The sequence below is a fragment of the Giraffa tippelskirchi genome, chromosome 1 (assembly GCF_054371585.1).
Source record: "Giraffa tippelskirchi isolate mGirTip1 chromosome 1, T2T-mGirTip1v1.2.pri, whole genome shotgun sequence".
NCBI lineage: Eukaryota > Metazoa > Chordata > Mammalia > Artiodactyla > Giraffidae > Giraffa > Giraffa tippelskirchi.
The window spans coordinates 41,425,470-41,453,308 of NC_137275.1; the positions used below are offsets into that span (position 1 = coordinate 41,425,470).

Consider the following 27,839-nt stretch of genomic DNA (forward strand, 5'->3'; position numbering starts at 1 on the left):
TAGGTGTTTACACTTCATTTGACAATGACAATTTATTTGAACTGAGGTTTCAGTTGCTTAGTACTGATTGATGATAACAACAACTAGCAATTACAATGACTAAATAGAGAACTGGAAATTTCTCTGTTGTGCCTTGGGTCAAAGTTTTCATTGATGGATAAATTTCACCAAAATTCTGTAACCTAAGAATTGATTATCCTTCACTACAGAAATTTAACAGAATCCTAAAATCATAAATTTACTAACAATTATTTTTGTAGTGGGCTTTATATTCAGAAGGAATAAATATCTGTCACTCTTACCAAAAGACATATTCTGAGAGCTCAAAAAGTATAATGCCATAATAAATCATTCATAGAAAAGGGTCTCTTGTTTAGATGCCACTACAGATTATGTTAAACAGAAGGGCAGCACCACATTTCTTACTCTGGTAAAGGAGGAAAAACTTTCAAAAAACCCTGTGAAGTTTTAGCAGGTATGTTTAAATACAGCAGCACTTCATTAACAAGGACAGAGCAATATGATCACAAGAAATACTCGTTAAGTATAAACTGAATGCTATCCTGGGCAGCATAAAATGAACACTAACTTGGGTAGGCATGCTAGTGTGTCTGCTTCACACCTGTTTAATAAGAAAGTGACTTGTAAGCAAGCCAAGAACAAAGTGACACTGATATCACGGACTGACTTTCATTACTTGGAGAAGGGTAATAAATGGTCATGTCCCCCAACTAGAAAGAGGAGTCATTTGAGATCTATTAATTGGGCCAAACAGTTCTTTTAAGCTTTAATGCTGCCTACTACTCAACTCTGGCATTGATTGCCTCTCTATGTCGTTCAGTCAATGTTCATGCTCGATAGGGGCCATTTAAATCTTTCTGACCAAGAGGGTCCAAATCCATCTGACCTCAGAACGCTAAGTGTCAACTTCTTGCAACATGGATGTATTTCTCTTGATATCTTTGATAGTGCTAGATTAGCATAATGTTATCATAATTTGAAAATGACATGGGGGCACAAAGAAGTCCTACTTTATATATGTGTGTGTATATATGTATATACATACACATACTTTTCATTACCACATATATTTAGTAGCCCATATTCCAGTATCACATGACAGAATTTACAGTCAGAATAATCAAGACATTTAATTTAGTTTTTTTGTGGCCACTCATGTAGTGAAGTGAAAACACCAGTGTATTAATAAGGTCCCTTTTATTACATGCTATTTCTAAGCAGATATTTGGAATGCTCAGAAGACTCCACTTTCAGTCTCCTAAGGCTTCCTAAGACATAAAATGGGACTTGAAGGAACAAGTATCTTTGGACTCTAGTTGAAACAGAAGTAGTTTCTGTTTATATCCTAGGAAACGTTGGATAACATGCCTTGTTTCTGAAACTGAAAACGATACCAGATCAGCACACAAAGAGAAAGGATGCAATGGATATCAAGGTCGGTAAACGCCCAACTGTCCTGCGTCCTCATCATCTGTGAGAAGCAAGGTGGTACAAGTAGGCCAAGTCTGACTAGGCAGAGTTTGAAGGAAGATGCTTTTCTGTTTGATGCACAACAAAATAATTTCATGAAAATGTAGGGATGGGAGAGGGAGCAGCTCTGTGCTTCTTGCTGTGTTACCTTTATTTATGTTCCTTGTGTCACTGAGGCTAGTTTAAAAATGGCCTGCAACAAGAATGTTCTAATCACCAGCCACCTTTTCCACCTTTCTTCTTTTTCTGTTGCTGTTTCTTTTTTGTTGCTGGAGCCCCAGCGGGTTTCTGGTGTCGTGGGGGTATGATATTACTTGTAGATGTAGACGCTGTGGCTGCACTGCCAGGTCTTGGCGAGGTGGGTGGGCTGCTCACAGTTTTACTGGCATCCCTGAAATCATCAGATCAGGAAAGTGTTGGTCATTCATACACTCATCAAAGGAAACCACCCCTCACAATCTCCCATACGTATTTTCTTTTTCTTTTGGCTGTGCCACATGGCATGCGAGATCTTGCTTCCCTGCTCAGGGATCGAGCCCATGCTTCCTGCAGTGGAAGTGTGGAGCCTTAACCACTGGACCATGGGGGAAGTCCCCGCACACCTTTTCTTTTAAGGCATGTTCCTCAACTCCCTGTCCATTTGCCCTTGAATACAGTTTTTACTGCTTTTTAATTTTAAAATGTAATAGATGGTACATGTCAAATTTTAGATTAGGGAAAAAAAAAACTTTTAATGATCTATAATGATCTACCATGTGGAAATAAACTCATTTAGTAACATTTTAAATTCTGCTTTCTAGTCAAATTATTTCTGTTTATCTAGATATTTAGTTACTTGAATTACTCAGTGTATTTAGTTTCTTTTTGAAGGTACTATAATCCCAATATTTGCAATACAATCCTACAATTCTAGTATTTATAATACAACCAAACCAGAAACAACACACTTTCTTTCCTTTACATAACCATATTACAAAACATTTATTAAAGGCTATCGGACTATAACTCTCAAACTGAAAATATATTTTAAAAATTTCTTACTAATGACCTTGAGTCGATCTCAGAAAGAAGCAACCTGTGCTCAACTGGGGAGCAGTGACTTACAGTTCAGAGGAAGTTCCTGCAGTTGCTCCCTGGGTCCCTTTTCCAATCTGATCCTTCTTTTTACCCTTCTTTCTTCCTCGGTAGTAGGAACGTTCACGCATTGGTAACCATCTTTCTGGATCTGGGGTCACTTTTGGGTCATAATTCTTAGGCAGTTTTCCTGTGTAACAATTAATTGATAAAGAAATGAGAGATCTGTGCATAATGTTTTCGAGATAGTTTGTTTAAACACTGTGTCCAAACTTGGGACTAAACATTAAAACTGAAATAGATTTATCTGAGAGAAGTTTTATTTGTATAATCTAGTAGCGGAAAAGGCCTTATTTCTAAGCCTAACACAAAATTCAGAAGCCCTAATAATATTTCATAGGTGTATCTGTATAAAAAAATTTTAATTCTCATTTAGTAAAAGATACTTTTCAAAAGAAACAAAACAAGAAAACATTTGAATACTATGTAACTGAATTAATATTCTTAATATAGAATTAGTTTTTGATAATCAATAGGTAAATCATATATAGAAAATGGGCACAGCTGTAATTAGAGTAAGCCTGGAGAAATAAAAGTCATTAACCATGTGAAAAGATACTTGACCTCACTGATTAAAAATAAAAAGGACACGCGAGTTCCCTGGTGTGGTTAGGATTCTGGGCTTTCACAGCCATGGCCTGGGTCATGTTCAGGGAACTGAGGGAGATCTCACAGGCTGTGCAGTACAGCCAAAAAGAAAAAAAAATTAAAGGATAAAATATTCTAAGAAGAAGAATACCCAGTGTTGGTGAGACTGTGGGAAACAAACAATACTGGCAGAAGGTGTATACTGGTACATAATGGTACAGTCCTTGTAGAAAGCAATATAATTGGTAGTACCAGGGCTGGACACAGACCTATGTTGCCCCAGTCAGGTTAATGGGAAAGACTTGCCAAATTCAGGGAGGCTCCCTTTGTCCTTCGGGATAACAAGTATGTGGCCCTGTTTCCAATAAACATGTGATTACTCTAATGGGATTCAGTTTTATGTACAGTACAGGAGAACAGAAAGGTAATGACTACTGGATAAACCAACCTCAATGCTAACCTTCCTCTACACTATCAGTTTCATAAACAGTCAATTTTTTTACAGCAGTTTGATGGAGTTCTTTGGTACGTGTAGCCAAAGGCACTCTACTGTATAAGAGCTTACTGTGTGTCGGGCACTGTTCTAAGAGCTTTTTACATGCAGTATCTTATTTAATCCTATGAGGTATATACTATCATATTTCATCTTACAGATGAAAAACTCAGGAAGGTATATTAAGAACCTGTTCACAGTCACAGCAATAGAGCAGTTACTAGAGCCAACAATTTGAATTCAGGCAAACTTCAGAACTGGACTCTTTAAAGTTAGAAATTTAAATAAATGTTAGCCACAGTCAAATCAAAACTCAGTTTCAAAGATATGAGAGGACAAGTTTATTTATGTCTGAAGATTTCTATGTAAGGCTAAGCTTAAGCTTTTATTTTATAGAAAGAAATCTAAAGTTAAAAAAAAAAAGCCTTACCCTTCTTTTTTTTCTTCTTTTTTTTCAAATCTCCCTGTCTACAAAGAGAAGAAAAATCATTGTCACTGTGATAAAATATTACAGAGCATTAAGCATGTGCAAAAGACTGAGCTAGGTACTTTATCATAAAGGAGTTTAAGATTTGGTGTCACCACACCAAAGCGAATGAAACAGTTTGGGTATTTATTCAGGCTAAATCTAATCAAGCTTCAAATACTGTAGTTTTTGGAAGGTGGTTTAGAAAATGCGTGACAACTGTTTTCACAGAAGAGATACAATTTACACTGGCACATAGTAAATCTATGTAAAAAGAAGTTTGTACAAGCACAAAAATCTACAGTTCCGTGGTAAATCACTTTATATTTGGCAAAACTAGTAAATAGGTAATCTAAAATCTTTGCCAGAAGAATATGCACAAGTATCATACAGGCAAAGGATATTTCTGGGAGGATATGCAAGGTAAGTTAACATCGGTCGTGGCCTTGGGTGGGATTTGTCTCTCTACAAATTATACTCCACAACCGTTATCTGCGATTTCCCAAAGAGTCTCTGCATTTCTTACTTCTTTGCTATTGTTCACATTTTGCCTATCTCATCCTCATCTTCCTCTAGAGTCAACACAGTCACCTCCTCCATGAAGCCTTTCCTAAACTCCCACTGTTCCCAGGAAGGACTGACTGTTTCCTCTGGTGTACTGCTCTATGCCTGCACAATGATAGCACATGTAAATTTTATTTTCAATTGCTGCTTATTTCTTTCTTCTAGACTGAAGTTCTTTTGAGAGCAAGGACAATGATTTATTTGCTGTCAGCAACACAATATAACTTCAAAAGAAATTAAACCTTTGTCTCAAAAAGTCAACATAAAGTAAAAAAAAAAAAAAAGCATTAATAATGCCTAATGAAAATACTGTGCTGAAACTGAGTCAATGAACATCTTAGTAACTGTCTAAGGGAAAAGACAAAGAAGATTAAAGGATCAGAAAAGAACTGTTATGTTCTTACTAATTACCTAGCCTTGTTTTGAAAAAGAAAAAAACAAAAAAAACTGAAAATATTTAAACAGGCATTATATGAAAATCCCCCAAGATCTGGTTTGAATTCATTATTTTGGAGTTCTTGATAAGGCTTGAAATTGGGACAATGATTAAATGAAATTTGAAACAATATTATCACTGAGACTCCAATTCCTTATTTAACTTTTAAGTTAAAAAAGAAGTACAGGGCTCATAATGAGGTCAATCATATACTGTTGCTGATACGTATTTTTTTAAGCTATGAAAAATTAATTTTAAGTCATTCAAAAAAGGAGAAAAGACTGAAAATTTATGAAAGTCACAAAATCGGGAAAGTGGTATATTTCTTCCATTCTCTATTTATCCTGAGTCAAAAACAGAATCTTAAGGGAACATTTTCTTTAGCAGGCCTCTGCTGTTTTTGAGATGACAATGTATGGGAACAAGGAAAGAATCAGAATTTCACTACCTGTAAGTTGCTGAAGCTGGCTAATGTTTCCTCCAAATCAGCAAAATAAACCTCATCTGAACTTTGGTTTAGAATTCTAAATGATGTACTAGATGTACATCAATAACTCACAGATAAATAAATGTTAAGTAGGGCACATACAGCCTATGGAATACTATGCAGGTGTTAGTTGCTCAGTCACGTCTGACTCTTTGTGACCCTGTGAACTGTAGCCTGCCAGGCTCCTCTGTCCATGGAATTCACCAGGCAAGAATACTGCAGTGTGTAGCCATCCCCTTCTTCAGGGGATCATCCCAACCCAAGGACTGAACCTGGGTCTCTTGCATTGCAGGCAAATTCTTCACCATCTGAGCCATGAGGGAAGCCCCGTACTATGCACAAAAAGAATAAAATATGTCTACATTGAGAATATGGAAAAATCTCTGCTGCTGCTACTGCTAAGTTGCTTCAGTTGTGTCCGACTCTGTGCGACCCCACAGACAGCAGCCCACCAGGCTCCGCCGTCCCTGGGATTCTCTAGGCAAGAATACTGGAGTGGGTTGCCATTTCCTTCTCCAGTGCATGAAAGGAAAAAGTGAAAGTAAAGTCGCTCAGTCGTGTCCGACTCTCAGCGACCCCATGGTAGCCTACCAGGCTCCTCCATCCATGGGATTTTCCAGGCAAGAGTACTGGAGTAGGGTGCCATTGCCTTCTCCGGATTAATGACAACGGTATAATTGTGATTATCTTTTAGCAACCAAAGTCTATTTCTAGAGGTTTGAACTTGATATGAGAAAAACACTGTATCAAGTCCATTGTACCTGATTTGGTGCTGAGGTTGAACTGGTGTAATGGTTTGCTCTAGGATCCAGAGGCTATTGTAAGCTTGAAAGCAAAGTGAAACCCTTAGGTTGACCTTGGCTGCTTAAGGATCCTCTGGATGGGGGTGAGGGGTGACTGGTTTTGTTTTGCACAGGACGGCTCGTCCTCAGGCTAAGCTGGAATCTCTGGGAACAGTGTGTGTATGTGTGTTAGTTGCTCAGTCATGTCTGACTCTTCGCGATCCCATGGACTATAGCCCACCAGGCTCCTCTGTCCATGGGATTCTCCGGGCAAGAATACTGGAGTGGGTTGCCATTTCCTTCTCTAAGACTTATTAAAGAAAGTTCAAAACAGTTAAATACAATATAATCATGTTTCTATAAAAAAAACAGAAAAGAATCAAATCTAAGAAAAGTATTCCTAGATCAGTTTCATGTGTAAACACAAAGAAAAAGATCTGGATGTATACACACTAAATTAGTATTAGAAGTAAATTCTGGGTGGGGAAGGGGGATGGGTAACAAGGACAAAAAGCTGGGCACAGTAAAGGAGAAAAAAACAAAAGGGACTGAAACTTTATTCACATGGAATTTTTATAAGAATGCATTTTTTATCCCTTATATAACTTAAAGTTGGCATTAGTGAATATTATAATAAAAAACATTACCCTTGCTCCTTTGGTTGATTGTCTCCAGCAACTTTTCCACCCTTCTTCCGAACGTACGTAGCACCAGGAGAATTTTCAAGAGCCTCAACGTCTACTTTTAGAGACATACTATCTGATGAGGGCAAGTGTTTACTAAGACTATGACAGAACAAGAGTTCGTTCAGGAAGACAATATATATATATACATTTATATTTTGCCAATGTATCTATGCCAATAGGAAAACAGTCTTTTTTTGGGGTTCCCTTCATCAAAAAAATATCAAGTCTTCTATAGAATAACAAGTCAGCAGATCATAAGGTCAATTATAGATACTATATTATGAAAGGAGAACTTGGGAAAGGCGTCATAATCATCTATTCCTTAACTTGGTAATGTACTTCAAAGTGGTGGCTTAATAAAAACTCGATGCCAAAACAGTTATCACGTTTATAAAACAGATCTGCTCACTGCAAAGGTTTAGACTTGTGGCTGCTTAGCATCCACCATCCCACGTTGGTTTTGGGATCACACCCATCCTGAAGTAACACACATGGTCCAAACTCAATCAGGACACTAAACCCTCTCTTACATCAGTAACTGAGATGGGCAAGTGACCTAACGGCATTAATCAGAATGATACCTCAGAATCATGTGCAACCACCCAATAAAATATGCTTTTCCTTCTTTATTTTTTCCCTACTCTACTTGAACCTGGAGAGATATAAGCTGCATCTTGGTGACTGCATTTTTGCTTATGGATCAAACTGTATCCCATTTGAATATCACTGTATTTTTAGGTCACAGTGATCAATAAATTCTCATTTTTGCTTTTACTAGTTAGAGGAGGGGTTTTGTTTGTTGAAATTTATAACAAAAAGGCCCTGGTCAAAACAGGTAAGGGAAGAGATCTAGTGCACTACTTGAGAGAGGTCTGGAACAATCAAAAGGATACGCTTTTGCCTTCTCAGGATCTACAAGTGAGTAAGCAGAAATAAGCTGAGCCAGGGTGTGAATATCTTTCGGATTTTGTCTAAAAGAAGAAATAAGAAAAAGTCACTAAACAGTCTATAAAACTGGAAAAAGTAATATAAACAAGCAAAGTAACCCCCACATCTCAAATAAGAGCAATAAAACTGGGATTTCTACGCTTCCACCGGTCAAAGCTTACTTCCATAGCTGTTCTAGGTCACTAATTGCCTCCTTCTTCCGCCCATATTTGAGTTTGAAGTTTGCAGCTTCCCTTATCAAGGACAAATGAGCAGTAGATTTGGGCTATAGGTTCAATAAAGAAAGAAAAGTTTAAGCTACATATCCAGCAAGTCAATGAAGTTTTATTCACTAGATCTATAAAATGAACCTATCCATTAGATTTCTCATCTTAAGTTTTATTGAATGCACGAAACAACAAGAACAAACACACACACAGTGGGACAGATAAATTAGCACAAGTGAAGACCAATTTAAGAATCTGGGATACAATCCATCTCCATCTAAACTGTCTTGTCTACAACTAGAAGTATTACTGCATAATCAAATCTTAAAAGTTTTTCACTATAGTTCTCAAACATTAATTTATCATAATACTTCCTAGACCACTGATCTCTCTTCACTGCTAACAGTGCTAACAGTATTCATGTCACCTGTGTGTATGTACACCTGTGCGTGTAAGTTAGATGCTGCCTATGCAGAGACCCATACTGGAAAAAACAGAGATGTTCCTATTAGAGATACATAATCATTCCATGTACTGCTGTTCTATCAATTACTACCATCCATGGGCTATACTTTAGTGGCTCTACTCTAGAGAGCCACTAAAGATGAGCTCTCTTATATGCAGTCATCTACAATTACTATTCTTATTTCTTGAAATTACACACACAAACACACATACATACACTCAGGAAGGAGCTTCAGAAAATATAACTATGCTTTTAAAAAAAGTTTTTATTTTGCAGCCACTTCTTACTTCTAATAACTTTATTTTGGACCTGGTATATTTAAAAACTGAATGATAGTCTAATAGCGTTCCACTTTTTAAACAGTGAGTTGAAATGTTTCAATTTGCCTTAAGTATGAAATCATTACTACAGCTTTTTATTCTTATGCAAAAAAGTACCCTCATAACATTTTACTCCATTTATTTACCTGATGGTTTTGATACCACTGGATGGCTTGTGTAAAGACTTCAATGGCACTGTCAATATCTTCCTCATGGCTGTACATCGTCACTAATGCAGACACCTATCCAGCCAAAGGTATAAAGGAGTGAACAGAATTCCTCCATCTCTCTCAGAATAAACTTTTTGAAAACAAGTAACATTAAAGAAACAGCAAATAAAGGTTGCTAGGCTCTCTGCTAGTACTCAATCCATCGTAAAAATTGCTAGCACATAACTAGAAACATCAAGAACAACAATGGGGCTTTCCAAATACAAAGGTGGTTACCTATAAAAAAAAATACCTCCTCTAAGGTTAGTTGACAAATGATTTGTTACCAGTCCACAACAAGGTAAATACAGAAGTTGATAACAAGCACTTAGAAAATTAGTTTATATAGTACAAGACATTGCCAGGACATTCAAGACATGATCACGGAGATAAACGCACTAGTGTGGCTAAACTCCCATGATAAGCCATATAAAACCAGCGAAAGCTTGCCTAGTGTGCTGGAGGGACAGCAAAGAGGCTTGTGAAGCTGGAGTGAAGTGAAAGGGGAAGCAGCAATAGGAGATGAGGACAAAAAGGAAGCAGAAACAAAAAGCTGTATCATTGGGAAAAATCAGTAAAATTAATAAACCTCTGGCTAGACTAATTAGGAAAAAAGATAATATTTATGAAAACAAAATATCCTGCAGATATTAAAGATTATTTTCAGCCACATATTAATATTTGATTCTAACAAAGTAATCACAGTCCAGTCTTAAAGTAAGATTCTTCATGAGAAAACACTATTATGATACTATTATACATTTACTGAGTGCCATCTGTAAACAAGCTGTGCTGGAGAATGAAACAGTCCCTGTACAATAAATGCACATACCACCACTACAGAATTAGTCTTTACTTTGAAACAGATGTGTTCACAGCTATACTAGTGATCTAAACCTGTGATGCTTGAATAATCAGAGAACTAAAATGTAAATTTGTTGGTCACTATTACCAAATTGTTTTAACTCAAAAGAAATCAAAACTGAAGACATGATAAAATAATAGGCTAAGAAATTCCCTATATATGGTCTTAAGATTATTTAAGGCTGGCTTTCAGTGGTAATACAGGCCTAAATAGTTCCTGACACATTTGACTTAATAAATCAATGCAAAGCAGAGCATAAAATGAAATTAAATTTATACCAGAAAGCTATTATTTTAAATACTACTTCTATATATTATGAATATATATAAAAAAAGCAGAAATTAAAGTGAAAACAAAGAAATATCAGATACACCCGTGAACTTATATTAATTGCATTACTTTTTCAGTCTTAAAATATTTTAGTTATAAACTCACCATGCCTGGTTTATGCTTTAATTCCTCTATGCTTCTCAATATCAAACATGCTTTGGAAATATTACCTTAAGAGAACAAAAACAAAATCAGCATCACATTGAAGAAAGCATCTCATGGAGAAAAAAATAAAACAGAAAATTTAAGAGTCATATTTTGGAACATCTCCAAATACTCAAGATTTGGGACCTTGGAAATAATGTATTCTATCAATATTTACTCAGTTTGCCAACAAAGGATATTAAATCTTAAAGAAACAACATACTTTGCTCATGCCCACAAAGTTAATGACAGAACTGCTATCTGAAAAGTCTCCCAACTCTCAGCCTGTTGAATTCTATTTCTCTCTTTTCAGAGGGTAACTTAGAGGTAGGAGTCCACCCTTAAAGGCCTTGAAACTGTTACTGTAGGTATGAGCGAAATGGACAGTAGTTCTACAATGTTGAAACACTAGTTTTCTATTCATTGCAAACCTTAGTAAATTAAACTTTCCACAAAACAAAACCATGACACAGTCACTCTCAGTAATTAGTATGATAAATTATCCTCACAAAAATAAACTGAAACTGGGTGAGAAAAGAAGATTAAAGAGGAAAGCAAGAAAAAGAAAAAAGAGAGGTGGGAAAAGGAAAAAGAAACAAGATTAAGATAAGAAATTTGAGAAAAGGGAAGCTGGTCTCAACCTGGTTTTCATTATTATTACCTCACTAAGAAGCCTTTTTAGAGATTTTTTTTCCTAATTGCCAACTCCCCTCCCCTCTACCCATGAAATTTTCATTCTAGCCATCATAATATCCAAAAGATTTTTTTAATCCTCTGCTTCCACCAAACCAATCATCATCCCCTTGAGAATACACCTCCTGGTTTATGGCCGACACCAGAGCTGTCTGACAGCAGTCTGCCAGAATTTTCTGTGATGAGGAAAGTATCCTCCATCTGTGCAGTCCAACCAGCCACATGTGGGTACAAAACTTATGAAATGTGGTCAACACAACTGAGGAACTGAATTTTAAACTTTGTCTGATTTTAATTTAAACTTAAACATGGCGGCTGCTGCTGCTGCTGCTGCTGCTGCTGCTGCTGCTAAGTCGCTTCTGGCTACCAAATAGAGACAACACAGCTCTAGACACTCACTCAACATTGGTTCAAAATCATAAACAAAAAAACTACTAGTTTTAAGATTCAAAAATGTTAAGTTTTCATTAAATTTCCTTGCCTCTTTTCTACCAAAGATATGTGTTATAAAGTATAAAAGAATAAAGGACTAAATAAGAAATTTTGAAAACTAGGATGCAAAGTCACACTTATTTCATGCAAACACTACCGTGTGATAGACATAAGCATTTCTACACAAGACATACACATCCAGGAAATTTAAGTATAGAACAGACGAATTCTTTGCTTCTACAGACTTTCAAGGCATAGTTTGAGAAACATTCTAACAATTTAGGAATTAACTCATGGTAAGGCCTTCTAAACTCACTACTACATCTGTTGGAGCTAATACAATTTAGCTTCATATTTGGAACAGCATTATGCTTCACTAAGTTGCAAAAATTTTAAAAATCACATAGTCTACAAATACTTCAGAATCATTCCAACCATATATTTCTGTTAACATGATTATTTTGATCATGATGAAATAATCATGACTACCTTGGGAAATTTTCAGCTGTGCCATGGTCAGCTTAATTTCAGCAGCGTTTTCTGGATGCTGATCTGAATAGTCCTAAATAGTTGCGGGGAAAAGTCACATTAAATTTACACAACTAAGCGTACATGTTCTAACCGCTTATTTCAGCCTTAGTAAATTTTAAATCAAGTTTTAAAATATTAAATTTCTGGTTTCAGAACAAATGTTTAAATTTGAAAAAATTTTATTTGATACCCACTTGGCTTCAAAATTATGCTCTTGGCTTCAAAATTATTAAGTAAGTGCAATAATATCAAGTTTCTAAGAAGTCACCAGCAGAAAAATAATAATTAAGATTACTACACAGATTTTTTTTTTTTTTTAAGATACTAAAAAAAAAAATTATGACTCTTTACTCCTTATCCTTGTTCAGCAACATTTCCCCTGAAGATGGTCCAAATTTTACACTGTCCAACTTTCCAATGTGGTCTACTCTCAGGAAATTCAATGTGATTTAACACTTCATTCTGGTTAATTAAAAACCAAGTCAGTATTTCTGTAATTGATGTTTTGGACCGGGACTTTAACTAGAGAATACATTATTGGTATTTTAAATCTAAAACAAACGTGTGTGTGTGTGTGTGTGTGTGGTATTTTAAATCTAAAACAAGTGTGTGTGTGTGTGTGTGTGTGTTATTTTAAATCTAAAACAAACGTGTGTGTGTGTGTGTGTGTGTGTGTGTTAGTCGCTCAGTCGTGTCCGACTCTTTGCGACCCCATGGACTATAGCTCACCAGGCTCCTTTGTCCATGAGATTCTCCAGGCAAGAATACTGGAGTGGGTTGCCATTTCCTTCTCCATTAACAAATCATTAACTACTGTTAAATTGATCTCCAAATAAGAGGTATTCTTCAGAGTTTATGGCAAACATTTACTAATGCAAACTTATATAAAGAAAGCTGCAGCCCAAGAATTAAAGTGACACTCTGGCATGTATCTGGTGGTATATTATCAATATTTACTCATTTTCCCATAAAATTTATAAGGCTTACATTATTATAACATAATGAAAATGAAACAAGGCTGCAGCCATCTGACATCTCATGAAAAACTCAATTCTTTTACCTGAAGCAGCTCTATTGCTTTTGTGTGCTGCTTTTCACGGCAGAGCTGGGCAGCTTGGATTAACACAGGAAGGAGACGCTCAGGACTTTGTGACTGTAAACTGGCAGATATTTTGCGACACTGTTCTGCCTAAAAAACAGTATTTCACACCCCACCCCACCATAAGCTGGTTAATTACATTAAACATTCAGTGAATGACCAAAGGGAAAAGAAGCATAGGGGAGGTAGAAGGAAATCAGCTGAAACAAAATCGTAGGTGAAGAACCACTTAGGGCAAGAGAGGTGGTTTATCGTAGCCTCAATTTTTTCTTAAAAAAAAAGATTTCCATTTACTGAATATAAACTACAGGTTCTTAAAGCATTTAGGAAAAATAAGTCCTAAATATTCATTTGGATGCTTAAATTCCAGAATTTTGTTTAAACACACACACATATCAAGTGTCACCCTTTGCTTCAAAGCAACAAAATGTATAGGTATTTCTTGCTAAAGTATTTAAGAACAATATGATTTAGTTCTAAATAATGAAAACGTTACTGCCTCTCAGTCCACTGAAAACCCCTGCTCTAGAAGAGTACAAAATCATCACTTAATTAGAATTGACACATATGAGAGTTAGAATCGACCTCATTTATAGCTTGAGGTGATTATGCACAAACTATAATGAAAGATGGCTCTTAAATCTATACTCATGACCAGCACCTTTGATTTTTTTCCTTTAATTCAAAGAAATTAGAAATAAGGTAATGAGAAAATTATCTCATTTACAGCTGTGAATAGTGTTTTCTTCTTAGAAGCCACCAACTGCACACCTTTACAAAGAATTGGGCAAATTACTTATTTAACAGTTAAAATCTATGATACATGACATTCTGAAGCATGCATGAATTAAAGACAAAAAATGAAAATACAGACTGGACTGATACACCCATTATGGATCATGAACCATACTCCAGAAGGTTTAGTCAGGGGGACCAGAGCTCTGTTACTTACCTGATTTGTGTACATAGCAAGTAAAGCTTTGTTAAATTCTATAGCTTGCAGTTGTTTCTTAGAAAGCTTAAACTCCACTCCTTCTGCATTGGTTAATTTCACTTTCTTCTTGGAGTCAAAGACATTTTGGTCCTGACAAAGAAAAGTTCACTCATCATTAACAACAATCTTAGACTTCAACTCTTTCAACACTCCAAGGCCTTATTTTATGTTAACACAAGAGAGCTTGGCAGATAATATACCTGGTTGGGGTGCCTATGCTACTATGATGCATGTATTTGGTTTGGGTTCTTGGTTTTATCTTTCCACTATTAACTGCCTGTTTTTAGCTTTTTGATGAAAAGTACAGAGGGACTGCATAAATCTTACAGTGAAAATGAGGACTACAAAGATATCTAAATTTGTAATTTCTACAAACTATCTTAAGAATTTAGATGATCGATGAGTAATGTAACTTACTCCTCTTTGACATACTGTCATACATAAACAAATGGAATGGAATAAGAATGGAAGGAACTAAGTGACATTGCACCCTGAGAAGGACAACCAGACATCTGAGTGTCTACTAGTATAACATTCTAGCTTTGTTAAATATTTATTTGCAAATATGTGTTACCACTGTGCTTTTAAAACCAGGTTTTCTACTAAAGACTAAAAATAGGCAAAGAAGAAATCTAAAATAAATTTTACTTTTTGAGTGTGAAGCTTCAATCCAATGTGAAATTATTTTAAACATAGAGCAAGACACATATAAATCCTTAAGAAACCGTATTTCTAGTTGGTACTCTTATGTCACTATTTTAATACTTAAATTCACCATGCATGCCACTGCCAGATTTCTCTTAACTTTGCCATCATGGCACTTAATAAAATTTTATATTTTTTGAGGACTCCCACACCTTGATCATCAATAAATCTAACTTTTGAAACTAGCCAGCGTGTAGGTATCTTTTCCTCTCTCACTGTCCCCTCAGAAGTCATTTGCATATGCTTAAGCATGGGAAATGCTTAACCTTCAAATCATATCCCTCCTTCAAGGCTCTGCTCAAATTAGCCAACTCAGAGATCTTTTTTCTCACCAAATATTGCAGTTACAAAGTATCTGACTAGAAATTTAAATGTGCACAATTTTTTTCAACACCAGAATGACATTTTTAATACTACATAATGATTAAGACCATGTTCATATTTATTTTGCATTACCTAATGGATTCAGCAATATACTGAAGAAAAATTCAGAAATGTTGACTGAAGAAAAATTCAGTACATAAATATATTTATTAGGTTGGTGCAAAAGTAATTTTGGTTTTGTATTATTGAACTTTGCTATTTGATACTGAATAGACTCAAATAAATGCAGTTATGTTATACATCATTTTAATGCACATTTCTTGCTCAGGGACTTCCCCAGTAGCTCAGACGGTAAAGCGTCTGCCTACAATGCAGGAGACCTGGGTTCAATCCCTGGGTTGGGAAGATCTCCTGGAGAAGGAAATGGCAACCCATTCCAGTATTCTTGCCTGGAAAATCCCATGGATGGAGGAACCTGGTAGGCTATAGTCCATGGGGTCGCAAAGAGTCGGACACGACTGAGTGACTTCACTTTCATTTTCTTGCTTCATAGCTTTTGCTAATGAATTATTACTTGCTGTTTATTTCATATGTACTTTAGACTATGGAAATGATGGTAGACAAAAAGCAAATTTGAACAATTTTCTTATTCAAGTTCAAAATGAGTCATAAAGCAGCAGAGACAACTCGCTACAGCAACAACACATTTGGCCCAGGAACTGCTAATAAACATCCAGTGCAGTGGTGGGTCAAGAAGTTCTGTAAAGGAGACGAGAGCCTTGAAGATGAGAAGCACAGTGGCCGGCCATTGGAAGTTGACAGTGACCAACTGAGAGGATCATTGAAGCTGATTCACTTACAACTGCATGAGAAGTTGCCCAAGAACTCAATGCCAACCATTCTATGGTTATTTGGCATTTAAAGCAAATTGGAAAGGTGGAAAAGCTCAATAAGTGGGGGCCTCATGAGCTGACTGAAAATCAAAACAATCATCGCTTTGAAGTGTTGTTTTCTCTTATTCTACACAACAAACTATTTCTCGACTGGATTGTGACATGTAACAAAAAGTGCATTTTATACAACAACCAGCAATGACCAGCTCAGTGGTTGGACCAAGAAGCACCAAGCACTTCCCAAAGTCAAACTTACACCCAAAAAAGGGTCGTAGTCACTGTTTGGTGGTCTGCTTCTGGTCTGATCCACTACAGCTCTCTGAATCCAAGTGAAACCATTACATATGAGAAGTATGCTCAGCAAATCGATTAGGTGCATCAAAATCTGCAACGCCTGCAGTCAGCACTGGTCAACAGGAAGGGCTCAATTCTTCTCCGTGTTAATGCCTGACCACACATTGTATAACCAATGCTTCAAAAGTTGAACGAATAGGGCTACAAAGTTTTGACTCACCCATCATATTCATCTGACCTCTTGCCAGCTGACTACCACTTCAAGAATCTAGACTACTTTTTGCAGGAAAACGCTTCCACAACCAGCAAGCAGGATGCAGAAAATGCTTTCCAAGAATTCATCAAATCCCAAAGCATGAATTTTTATGCTATAGGAATAAACAAACTTATTTCTCGTTGGCAAAAACGTGTTGACTGTAATGGTTCCTATTAACAAAGATGTGTTTGAGCCTAGTTACAAGGATTTAAAATTCAGGGTATGAAACTGTAATTACTTTTGCACTGATCTAATAGATTGAGATATTTAGTACTTCACACACACTCCTCCCCACTATTTATATATCAGTTAAAAACAATTTGTCCTCACTAGCACTTCAAATTTTTCATGAACATAAGCAGACAGATCTTGCTCCTAAGAATCAAATGCCAGCATCAATTTCTGAAAACCTACACCATGACAATGGCCTTCAACATCCTGTAATTATTACCTTTCAATGCCACTATCCCACATCTGTGAACCCTCTGAAACTCTGCCAAATGAGGTGAGAGATACCATACATGGCTAGAAGGAGAGCACTTTGGAGTCAGAGACTAGAATCTGAATCCAAGTTCTACCTCTTACTGGCTGTGATCTTATACAAATCATTTAATTCCTTTTAGCCTCAGATTATACTTCTATAAATTGGAGACAAGTACTGTCACCTAAAAAGATAACTGTGAGGATGAATAAGCTGGCGCTTGGAAAATCACACAGCCTACCAAAAGAAACCAACTGTTACTTTTCCAATTTTCTGTTGACTTGAATTTCAAATCTGAACTTGAAATATCTTCCCATTAAAACAATGTTCCAAAAGGTGCTTATTCTGACTCACACAGTACTCATTAGGATTGTTTATATACATGCTTGTAATATTTTGCTCAGGGCTTGGATTGAGGAGGGTGGTGGAGAAAGAGAGAAAATCTGCCCATGGCTCTTCTCCCTCAAAACAAAAACCACTGGAAAGACAAAAACTATAAACAGAAAACTTGCATTCAGACTTACTAGATGAAGAAATCAAAGTCTAAACAATTTACTTCTCTAACAAATATTCTCCATATAATGATAATAATGGGAAATATTATTATAGTTATATTAACATAATAATATAATCATATAGACTATGATAATTCTAATAAATAAAGCAAAAAGGGTAAGATTTTAAAGTCCAGTGTACGTAACTACAAAATAGTTCTATTATTTGAACACACCTTGCCGAATCATTATGAGAGTTACATAACACTCTCCACTGTGAATTTTGGGCTTCCCTGATAGCTCAGTTGGTAAAGAATCCATTTGCAATGCAGGAGATCTCGATTCGATTCCTGGGTGGGGAAGATCCACTGGAGAAGGGATAGGCTACCCTCTCCAGTATTCCTGGGCTTCCCTTGTGGCTCAGCTGGTAAAGAATCCACCTGCAATGTGGGAGACCTGGGTTCGATCCCTGCATTGGAAAGATCCCCTGGAGAAGGGAAAGGCTACCCACTCCAGTATTCTGGCCTGGAGAATTCCATGGCCTATACAGTCCATGGGGTTGCAAAGAGTAGGACATGACTGAGCAACCTTCACTCACTCACTCACTCATTCACTGTGACTTTGCTGCAACTGGACTTCGTCATGGAAAAACCTATCCTAGGACAAGGCTGGGGTAATATGCTTCTACTGTTAAGATGTAAGTGTAGGGAAACCATGGATAGTCCATACCTTGTTAATTGTAATGATGTTATTTGCAATCACAGCTAGCAATGCCACATCTGTTGGTCTGTGAACAAAAAGTAACAGTCAAAAAGGAAGAGACCTTGAAAAAGAAACCTTATCCCCTATAAAAGACACTTCATTTTTAAAACTAACTCACTTTAATTTTATTATCTGGTTGTAAAGTTGCAAAGCCTCCTCTGTACGACCCTGAAGCTGCAGAATATAGGCCATCTGCCCATGAATGATGGCCAGTTCTGCTTGGGGGTCTTCTTCAGTCCCATCCTAAGCAAAAGAAGAAAATTTTTTTCACCGTAAGTTCTCCAAATTGATCCACATAGTCAAAAGACTATGTAAACAGAAAGAAAATATGTAAGTTTCAGGAATTTTCCTATAGAGTCAGTTTGTTAAATTTAGGAGTTGCCATCAAAATAGGGAAGCTTAAATGAGAATGGCAAAAAGAAAGATTCTGGAAGAACATGGTAACAAGTTCAGGAATACTATTCATTGATCATTTCTATTCTTTAAAACCTAAGAATTAAAAAACAGTAAAAACTAGCATGCATGTTTAACCTTTTACAACAATACCCCTGAATTCTGGAAACAATTTTCTCATAGAAACACATTTTCAGAATGCTTTACTCTTAATTCTAATATAATTCAAATCCAAAGATTACAAAATTTTAACTAGTAATTATCACTTGTAAAGAACTTCAAGAGCTGAAAGTAACTCTGTAATTAAAGTAGCAAGTCTCTTAACTGATACCCCAGACTAATCTATATTTTCCATTCCTTTGGAGAAGCTGACTGATGTCCACACACAGTGAATCCTCAAGGCTAGGAGGCTGCTCTTTTTTGCCATATTTGGCATTCCTACTCTCACCTGGTAAGAATACGTTCACCAGGAGTGTCAGATGCGTTTGTTTCCAATCCCATTATGCCATTGTGTTTGATAAGAAAACTATAAAACTTAAGTATTATAGTAAGACACGAACTATGAGTAAGAAAAAAGACTGGCTTCAATGATTGATTATGCTGAATGCTCAGAAATATTTGACAAAGGTAAGTTTCTAAAGAAAATTACTATCTAATTAGGTATGAGCAAGAAAACAGTTAAGAGATCAGTGAAAAAACGATTCTGTAATCGAAGTAATTCACGACTATCTTTAAAATACTATTACACTTAAAAAAACCCCTGGAGATCATGAGTGTAGAATTCTGTAAGAAATATGCATAGAATTCCCATGAATAGACTCTTACTCAAAGACCTGAGCCCTACATCTAAAACAGGAGAACGTATTTATATTTATATGAATTTAAAATGAAGTGCATAAGGCATATAAAATTTTTGTATTATAATTTCTCACCCTACGAGATTCCATCAAATAAGGGTTTTTGTTGATCTTATTCGGTCAAATAAGATCCCAGAGAGTTTCTGTGATTCCTATTTAATGAATCAGCATCATCTCAAAAAGTCAGTAAATACTACAAAGAAGTCTACTACAAATTTATATTAGCCACAGTATAATATCTGGGTTTAACCACAGTGGAATACTTACAGAGTCTTCTGAAAATGAACGGCGGCAGAGATCTATAGGAAAAAATGTTTTTAAAATTAACATTGCTGGGTAACTCTCATTTCTTTCATGTTCCAACGAGCAAAAACAAAATTCTTACGCAGAAGATTTAAGATAATTTTGATAACAAGCAAATTTGAGATTTATCATTAACATCAAACATATTACATAAATATCAATCCTTGATTATTCTTGCTCTTTGGCATTTTCTTTCACTTGTAATCCCTGTTTAAAATTTTTAAGGGAATTTAAAATCTATAATTGTAACAAATATTGACTGCAATAAATCAGTTATAGAAAAGTATAAACACAATACTCCTGCCACCCAGAAGTAACTACTCTTTAGCATTTTAGCTATTTTTTTTAATGTAAATGCACAGTTGCATTTTTAAATGAAAGTGGGATATTCTACTATTTTGAAACCTCCCTTCCCCCATTAATATACTGTGGACATCTTTATAACACAAATACATCTACATTATTATTTTTAACATGAATACTGTTAATGACCACATGGTAATCTATTCTATGGTTATAATAAAACTAGCTAGCCCTCTAATAGGACAGAAATGCATGTTTCTCAATTTTTGTTCTTATGAACATTCATACAGATATATACATATATGAATGTATCCAGTTTTTCCTTAAATTTCTAGAAATGAAATTCTTAGATCAAAGGGTATGCAAATTTCAAAATCTGCTACACTGCCTCAAACTGCCCACTGCAAAGCCTCTACTACTTTTACATTCAAACCTCAAACTATGTATGAGGGTGTCCTCCATACCACTTCAATGCTAGGTATGATCCAGAAATCATAATTCTTACACATAGTTTTCGCCTCATGGTGCTCTAACCTTGGCCCTTATTTTAACCATCAGTATTAATAAACCAGACCCTGTTTCATCTTTTTTCCTTCCTATCATTCACTGCACTTCTACAACATCACTTTCATAGCTTCCAAGGAATATGTATGCAGAAGCAAGCTGAAATATTTCAGGAGTTGAGACCAATCATAAGTTCTCTAATAAATTATTTTCTTTTTCTCTTAATCAACAGCTTTCAAGTATATAGGTACTGTACTGTATATGGAAACATACTAAGTGGAGTGAAAAATGTGCTAGAATAGTGTTATCAATGCACAAATGTAGTGTATACTCAGGCACACACACAGGCACACCATATTGTTACTATACTTGTGTACTTAATACCAATAATAATGGTAACATTTACCTAATGTTTATTAACTCTGTTAACTTGCATTTAACATTCACAGCAACTTGTTCAAAAACCTACTACTCAAACTTAAGGTTTGGCGTGGTTGAATATGGACAAGTAGACTAGTTTAAGGATAAGCGACCAAGAGACAGACACAGTCAGGATCCCTAGTGAAGGGCTAGATGGATTCTGAGAAATTTCCACTCCATCAATAATTTCCACTTAAAAATGTCCCAGAAATCAAATGTAGGTTTTGGAAATACCTTGCAAAGTTATATGCATGTTACATTTACATATAATTTTAACAAGTGTACAACCTTCGGCTTTTTGCAGAATTCTCATTGCCTGGCTCAGCTGGCCTTGTCCTATGAGAGCACACGCAGTATTGTAGCATAGCTCGTGCGTGCCTTCTTGGAGACCCAAGTTCTCCTGCCACAGAGCAAAACACCAGTCAAACACCAGACAGGAACAACATTTCACAGCTGTATGCGTATACAGAGATACTCACTGAAACCACTTTTTCCCAGTTGCTTTGAGCGGCAACAACTGCTGAAAGATTTGTTTTTCTCTCCTCATCATAATCATCTTGGGAGTTTCGGACAAGATCTCTATATACAGCCAGGCATTCATCATAGCGTTCCAACCGGTATAACTTGAGAGATAAATAGCAGATCAAAAATCAGAGAAGACAAGTATTGTGTTATATCCCTAACCCCGTATAAACCCTTTTTGGAACTGTTATATGAGAAACCTAATTCAACATAATGTGGGAAACTAACTGTTCTTCCTTTACAATTTTTCAATTAGTTCTGTATGCTACCAATACTTTCCAGAAGTTACTTGCAATGAATCTCTACTATACTGCATATTTGTAGGCATGATTCAGTGAGACAAGCCATTGTATCAACTCCCATCTTGAGGTTAGGTAAGTGTCTAAGTGGGTTGTGAAAGAAAATCATTCTGCAGAAATCATCCTTGCTACCTAAGTCTGACTTAACAATAAAAAAAAATTTCCAGATTACTGAGCCCTAGTAAACAGGAACAAAATTAGATGTTAACAAAAGGGCTTACTATTTCTCGGGGTTCATTATACTTCATTTTCATTTCCCTTTCCCAGAAACCAACTATTGTATTGGGTAGTATCAAGTATACACAACATAATTCTTGCTTATTCCATTCAAGTTGTTCCAAAAGGGCAGTGAGAACTGCCACTGTGGGCCAATTAGTCTACCATGTATGCAAAGACGGTACCCTTTATCAATACCAAAATGCAGGCATTCACCCTAAACTAATCCAGCTTACATGAAAAGTGTTTTATGGACCTATAATCCATAAATGTGCCTAAATTTTTCTTTGTTTAACTAACACTACCTTTTAGGGACAATATATAATTCAATACAACATTATTTGCCCTAAACTGACATTTTAAAAAATTTTAAGAGGGTTTTACTAGTTCTAGTGTAACATTTCTGTTTTCTTATCATAAATAACCCTATTTTACATTAGGCTTATTTGTATGTCTCAAAATTCTTTGAAAATAAGGTATTTCCAGAGATTTCATGAACCACCTGAATTATCCATATTCTTATTCATCATGGTTTTCTTCATTTTACACTTAGAATAAAATACCAGTTAAAAACTATAAAGACTACTTCAAAACTATAGTATATAAACTTACTGGCCTTCATCTTTCCAACTACAAAGTTCAAATTTCATAGGATAGTTCTTAATTTCCCAACTACCCTGATGAAGTCATTTGTTCACAGAACACTATACGTGCAGTTGCTCATATGAAGATCAAGAAGAGGGAATATGTTCAAACCTCAAGAATTGGTTTGGTGGCAAGTTTAATGGAGCATCAGGATGGGCTGGGGTTCCTCATCCCTGCTCCCTGCTCTAGGCAGAATCTCGTTCACTCAGGATGACTGTCAAACAGGGATTTTAAAGCTGTAATTACCACTTGTCCATAGAGCTCCTTTAGTTTGTCTGTCTGCTGGTTGGCACTTTCTATTGTCTTCAAGGCATTCTCAATTCTGTTCAGCCTATACTCACAGTATGCCTTCTCAAAGGAAAGAGAGTTACTGAAAAAGGAAAAACCAATATGTGATTATTAGCTAACACTGCAGAGCACCCCACTATAAGTCAGATACTGCTCTAAGCACACTTGATACATATTAAGTTATTTAATCATTAATAAGATGACAAATGCTAGTGACTCATCTAAAATCAGACAGCTCAAAAGTGATAGAAAATACTACATTCATTTCCCTAGGCTCTCTTGTTTTCATGGATATTCTTACTAGAATTACTGGCCTTTTGAAACAAATATATAAGAATGAAATTCTGCATTAGCTAAAACCTGTTTTAGATATAAAGACAATCTCAACATTGTTTTAAATGGGTTGTTATACAGAAACCTGTTATACAGGTTTCTTAAATCTATTAATCAAATAATAAGCCATAAAATGCTGTTTTAACTTGTTAAAGAAGTAAATAATCAGCAAAGAAAAAGTAACTAGAAATCTTAAAAGAGCACAACGCTTGTAACCAAACAACTGGTAAACACACAACTACAAAAAACACTCCTTACGCACATAGACTTAAGCATTCATCTACATTAATGTCACACATGAAACTCATTTTGAAGTTTCAACCATAATCCATGAGGAAAAACCAATTATCAGCAGATGGCAATATCCTTTATTCACTAGACTTAACAAAAAACTATTTGAAAACTTCCCCCCCTCACAAAATCACCCAAAATCAAACACTGAATTTTAGTATAAACATGTTTATTAGAGGAAAACAGTATACCTTTTATTGGAGCTTCCTTTGATTACCCTTTTATTTTTAGTAAAGTCTAAAAAAACTTTTTTAATCTGTAATACATGCAGTTGGCCCCAGTAAAAAAAACAAAAAGGTATACACTGAAAGGTTTTACTTCCATTGTTATTCAAATCTACTGTGTTCCCCTCACTTCTTACAAGTGACTTTTTATTTATTGCTTCTGCATCAAGTGTTTGTCTTTGCAAACACAAAAAAAACCACATACAAATTCTTATAACCTTTTCTTATACAAAAGGAAGTATACAATACACTGTTATGTACCTTATAAACATTAAAGAATAAATATGATACAACCTTCATTTCAATACACATTTCATTTGGGGCTTAGGCATAACTAAAGAAAAATGAAATTACAGTAACAGTTCAGAATTTAAGTTCATTTTTCATGAAATGAAAAATGAAATAACAGTAAAAACCTGCTGGACCCCTGGTTATACAGTGCATAAGAATCCACCTGCCAATGCAGAAGGACACAGGTTTCATCGATCCCAAGTCCTGTAACTAAGATCCCACATGCGCTGCAACTACTGAAGCCCGCACATCCTAGAGCCTACATGTCCTGGAGCCCACACGCTGCAACTACTGAAGCCTGTGTGCCTACAACCTGTGCTCAACAAAAAGAGAAGCCACCACAAGGAAAAGCCTACACACTGCAACAGAGAGTAGTCACTGTTGGCTGCAACTAGAGAAAGCTTGCACAGCAACAAAGATCCAGCACAACCCCAAAATAATAATAAACAGTAATAAATTTTAAAAACTACTATATATTCTAAAGACTGCTAAAGAACTCTGAAAGATCTTGGCCTAATATCATACTCACCTGAACAGTTCTCAAAGGAGACAGGCACAGAGGTCAGGCTAAGACTGCCAAACTATCCTAGAGACCTTGACTTACACATCCTACCCTATGTGTTCTGCCCTCCTCTGTCCCCCACCCTTTTTTCAAATTAAACTTCTGCTGAATTGCTCTCCCTACATCCTCAAGAACTCTTGTTTATGGCCCATGCCCCTCCAGAGTTTCCCTTCTTCTTCCCTTCCCTTCAAAGGGAAGATAGGTGTAAAGAAAAGGCTCCTTAAGGCATGACAGAACAGATGTTACTACTGCTCCTTCCAGTTTCAGAAACACCACTGGGAAGCAAGAGGAAAGGAAGGAAAAAGGTAAAAGATCACTGAATAATGGGGGAAAACATGGAAATGGTTATAGCTGGGGTAAAAGTGCACAAACAACTAATTAAATCACTTACTTGGCAAACACTTTGGTGTGAGTGTTAATGACATTCAAGGCTTCCTTGAAACTTCCATTCTGGATAAGGCATACCACTTTACAGTGCAGGGCAGTAACATCATCTTTGTTGATCTGCAGTACTAGAGAGCAATTTTAGGGAAGCAATTTTTAAATCCATTCTCTTTGCACATTTCCACTTAAGGAAGCTACAACGCCAATTTTACTGCAGCAGAAATGATTGGTCAAAATATTTTTTAAATGGCTGATCTTTAAGTTAAGAAGGGACAATAAGGCGAACTAGTTAGCCTTTCCAGTGAGATAGCTTCTCAAGATGCATGTTAAAAAAAAGTACAGTGAAATAAAGAATGAAACTATTTTCTATTGCTTTTTCATCTTGGGACACATGCTATATCCTACGTATTTCATTACTTCACAGGGAAAGAAAAAAGTTCAAATAGAACTTAGCAGCAAATGACAGGTTTGATTATAAGTTTGTCTAACTGCCTTGAGGTCTTGGGCAAGTCATTTGACTGCCAAATGTTAACTTCCTGGTTGCAAAATGAGTATAAAAGCATTACCTATTTTACAAGGTTATTAAGAAAATTACAAAATACTCTGTACAAATAAATTGTGTTTGTATACTGTAAAGTATACAATTTATTTTGCTGGCAGTATTTCCAAACACCATTCAAAATTTCCCTTTTCGGCTAATATAACTAAACGGAAATACAAGGAAGAATTCAGTTGGCCAAGTGTCAATGCTGTTCAGTGTCAAAATGACTAGGATAACTCCTCATGCTTTTGGGCAACTATAGGAATTCAACCCTCAGTCTAAGAATCAGAGTATTTTCTATCAATTAAGAAAATACATATTGGAGAACAAACTGACAGCCCTTGCTGATTAAAGAATGCCTGCAAAAAACTACAGTGCTGATTAATATTGGCTGTAGGCCTAGCCAAAGGCCAAAGTTAATTCAAAACAAGTTTAAGAATCAAATAATTCTCATTAGTAGCTATTTTCCTCAATGTGTGAAATCACAAAAAGTGCATTGTGGGCATAATCATTTCCTTTCACATTAACTCAGCAATAGATTATTGAAAATTCATACTTGTATGTTACAGAAATACCTTGTGTGTTATTATTGCTTTGAACAGTCAAACCCTGTCCAGGTAATTACATTTCCAAACTGAACAAATACAGGCAATATCTTCAGTAAAGAATTTAGCACGACAAACAGCATTAAAAAGCATGGCTATATTACAGTTAGGTAGTAAATGATAAAAGAATATAATGAATTGAACGTCACATCGAAAACAGTTTACTTGAAAAACGAGCAGTTACTGGACAAAAAACAGAATACACCTTTCTTTTTTGCAACATTATTTCAAATGTTAGTGCTTTCACACACACATTTTCTTGTCTAGGGACGCCGGAGGGATTCTATCTGTGGGAATGACAGGCCTAACATCCAGATCCAGCCCTTCCCTCTACCCCGAGTCGGTACAGCTTCCACTTCGTCAGCACTAGCTTCCAAATTACGTGTCCCAGGCAGGTTCCTCCCCCGCGCTGAGGCCCAAAAGAAAAAGCTCCCTTAGCAATACTGTCTTGATCACCCCACTACAAGGAAAGCGAAAAGGAGGCAACTTGGAGTATTTGCGAAATAAGGCGTGAAAACGGAGTAAAATAAAAACAGTTTACAGGAGAAGATGTTGGGAGCTGCGGTCTCTTTAAATCCCTCCCTCGCTTCTCGCGGGGGGAGCTAAAGAAGGAAGTACACGTGGCTCTAAGCCACCTAGGACCCAGAGCTGGCCGGGCTGAACAAATGGACTGCGATCCGCGCCCGCTGGACATTCCGGCCCTAGCGGGCGGCTGGGGTCTCCCCTCCCCGCATCTGCTCGGAGACGGTCCCGCGCGTCGGAAGGGGGCTGCATCCTCCCACCCGCCCGGCGCTGCCCGGACACTCACTCTTGTTGACGGTTTTGAGAGCGCGCGTGAAGTCACCGTTCTGGCCATAACGGTTCACTTCACTCCAAAGCGCAGGCACCGAAACCCCCCCACTGCCGCCGCTCGCCATCTTGGAGGAGAAGCGAGCCGACCTCTGCCCCGGAAGAGGATCTCGGAGGTGGCCAAGCGGAGGAGGAAGCGGGTGGTTGCTAAGCGTTTCGGAGTCCGAAGCGTCCCTATCCCGGAGTCAGTGTCGAAGACAGCGGTCTTAGTTCTTGTAGCTAGAAATTTGCGGAGATAGAGTTGGTACACCGTATATGAAGCGGGTCTGGAGGAATGAGGCGTAGGACCCCAGGAGGAGGTTGAAAAGGATTCACCGAACAGATTCGGCTAAAAGTAGCGTGCGTTTCCCGGGCGACCGCTGGGGGCGGAGAAGTGTCCCTGTCTCTAAAGGCGGAGCGAGGCAGAAGTCTGTGGAAGATAAAATGAAAGGTCTAT

The 27,839-nt window shown here is 36.7% G+C and overlaps 1 protein-coding gene across 3 annotated transcripts; it reads right to left on the reverse strand.

Annotated features, from left to right (window-relative positions):
• SRP72 (signal recognition particle 72) lies at positions 1-27,502 on the reverse strand. Of its 3 annotated transcripts, none has more exons than XM_081588831.1 (19): positions 27,363-27,502; positions 25,416-25,536; positions 23,282-23,405; positions 21,833-21,976; positions 21,642-21,753; positions 20,091-20,122; positions 18,692-18,816; positions 18,541-18,598; positions 14,323-14,454; positions 13,332-13,460; positions 12,230-12,302; positions 10,577-10,641; positions 9,214-9,309; positions 8,237-8,340; positions 8,021-8,098; positions 7,089-7,226; positions 4,137-4,174; positions 2,596-2,755; positions 1-1,882 (listed from the first exon to the last, which is right to left on the reverse strand). In XM_081588831.1, exons 1-19 carry the CDS (start codon positions 27,469-27,471, stop codon positions 1,705-1,707), a joined length of 2,016 nt encoding a protein of 671 aa, XP_081444957.1. In that variant the 5' UTR covers positions 27,472-27,502; the 3' UTR covers positions 1-1,704. The 3 variants fall into 3 exon arrangements, with proteins under 3 accessions (XP_081444957.1, XP_081444971.1, XP_081444963.1); XM_081588845.1 differs by lacking the exon at positions 27,363-27,502 and adding an exon at positions 27,096-27,146; XM_081588837.1 differs by lacking the exons at positions 18,541-18,598; positions 18,692-18,816.
• Positions 27,503-27,839: the final 337 nt, after the last annotated feature.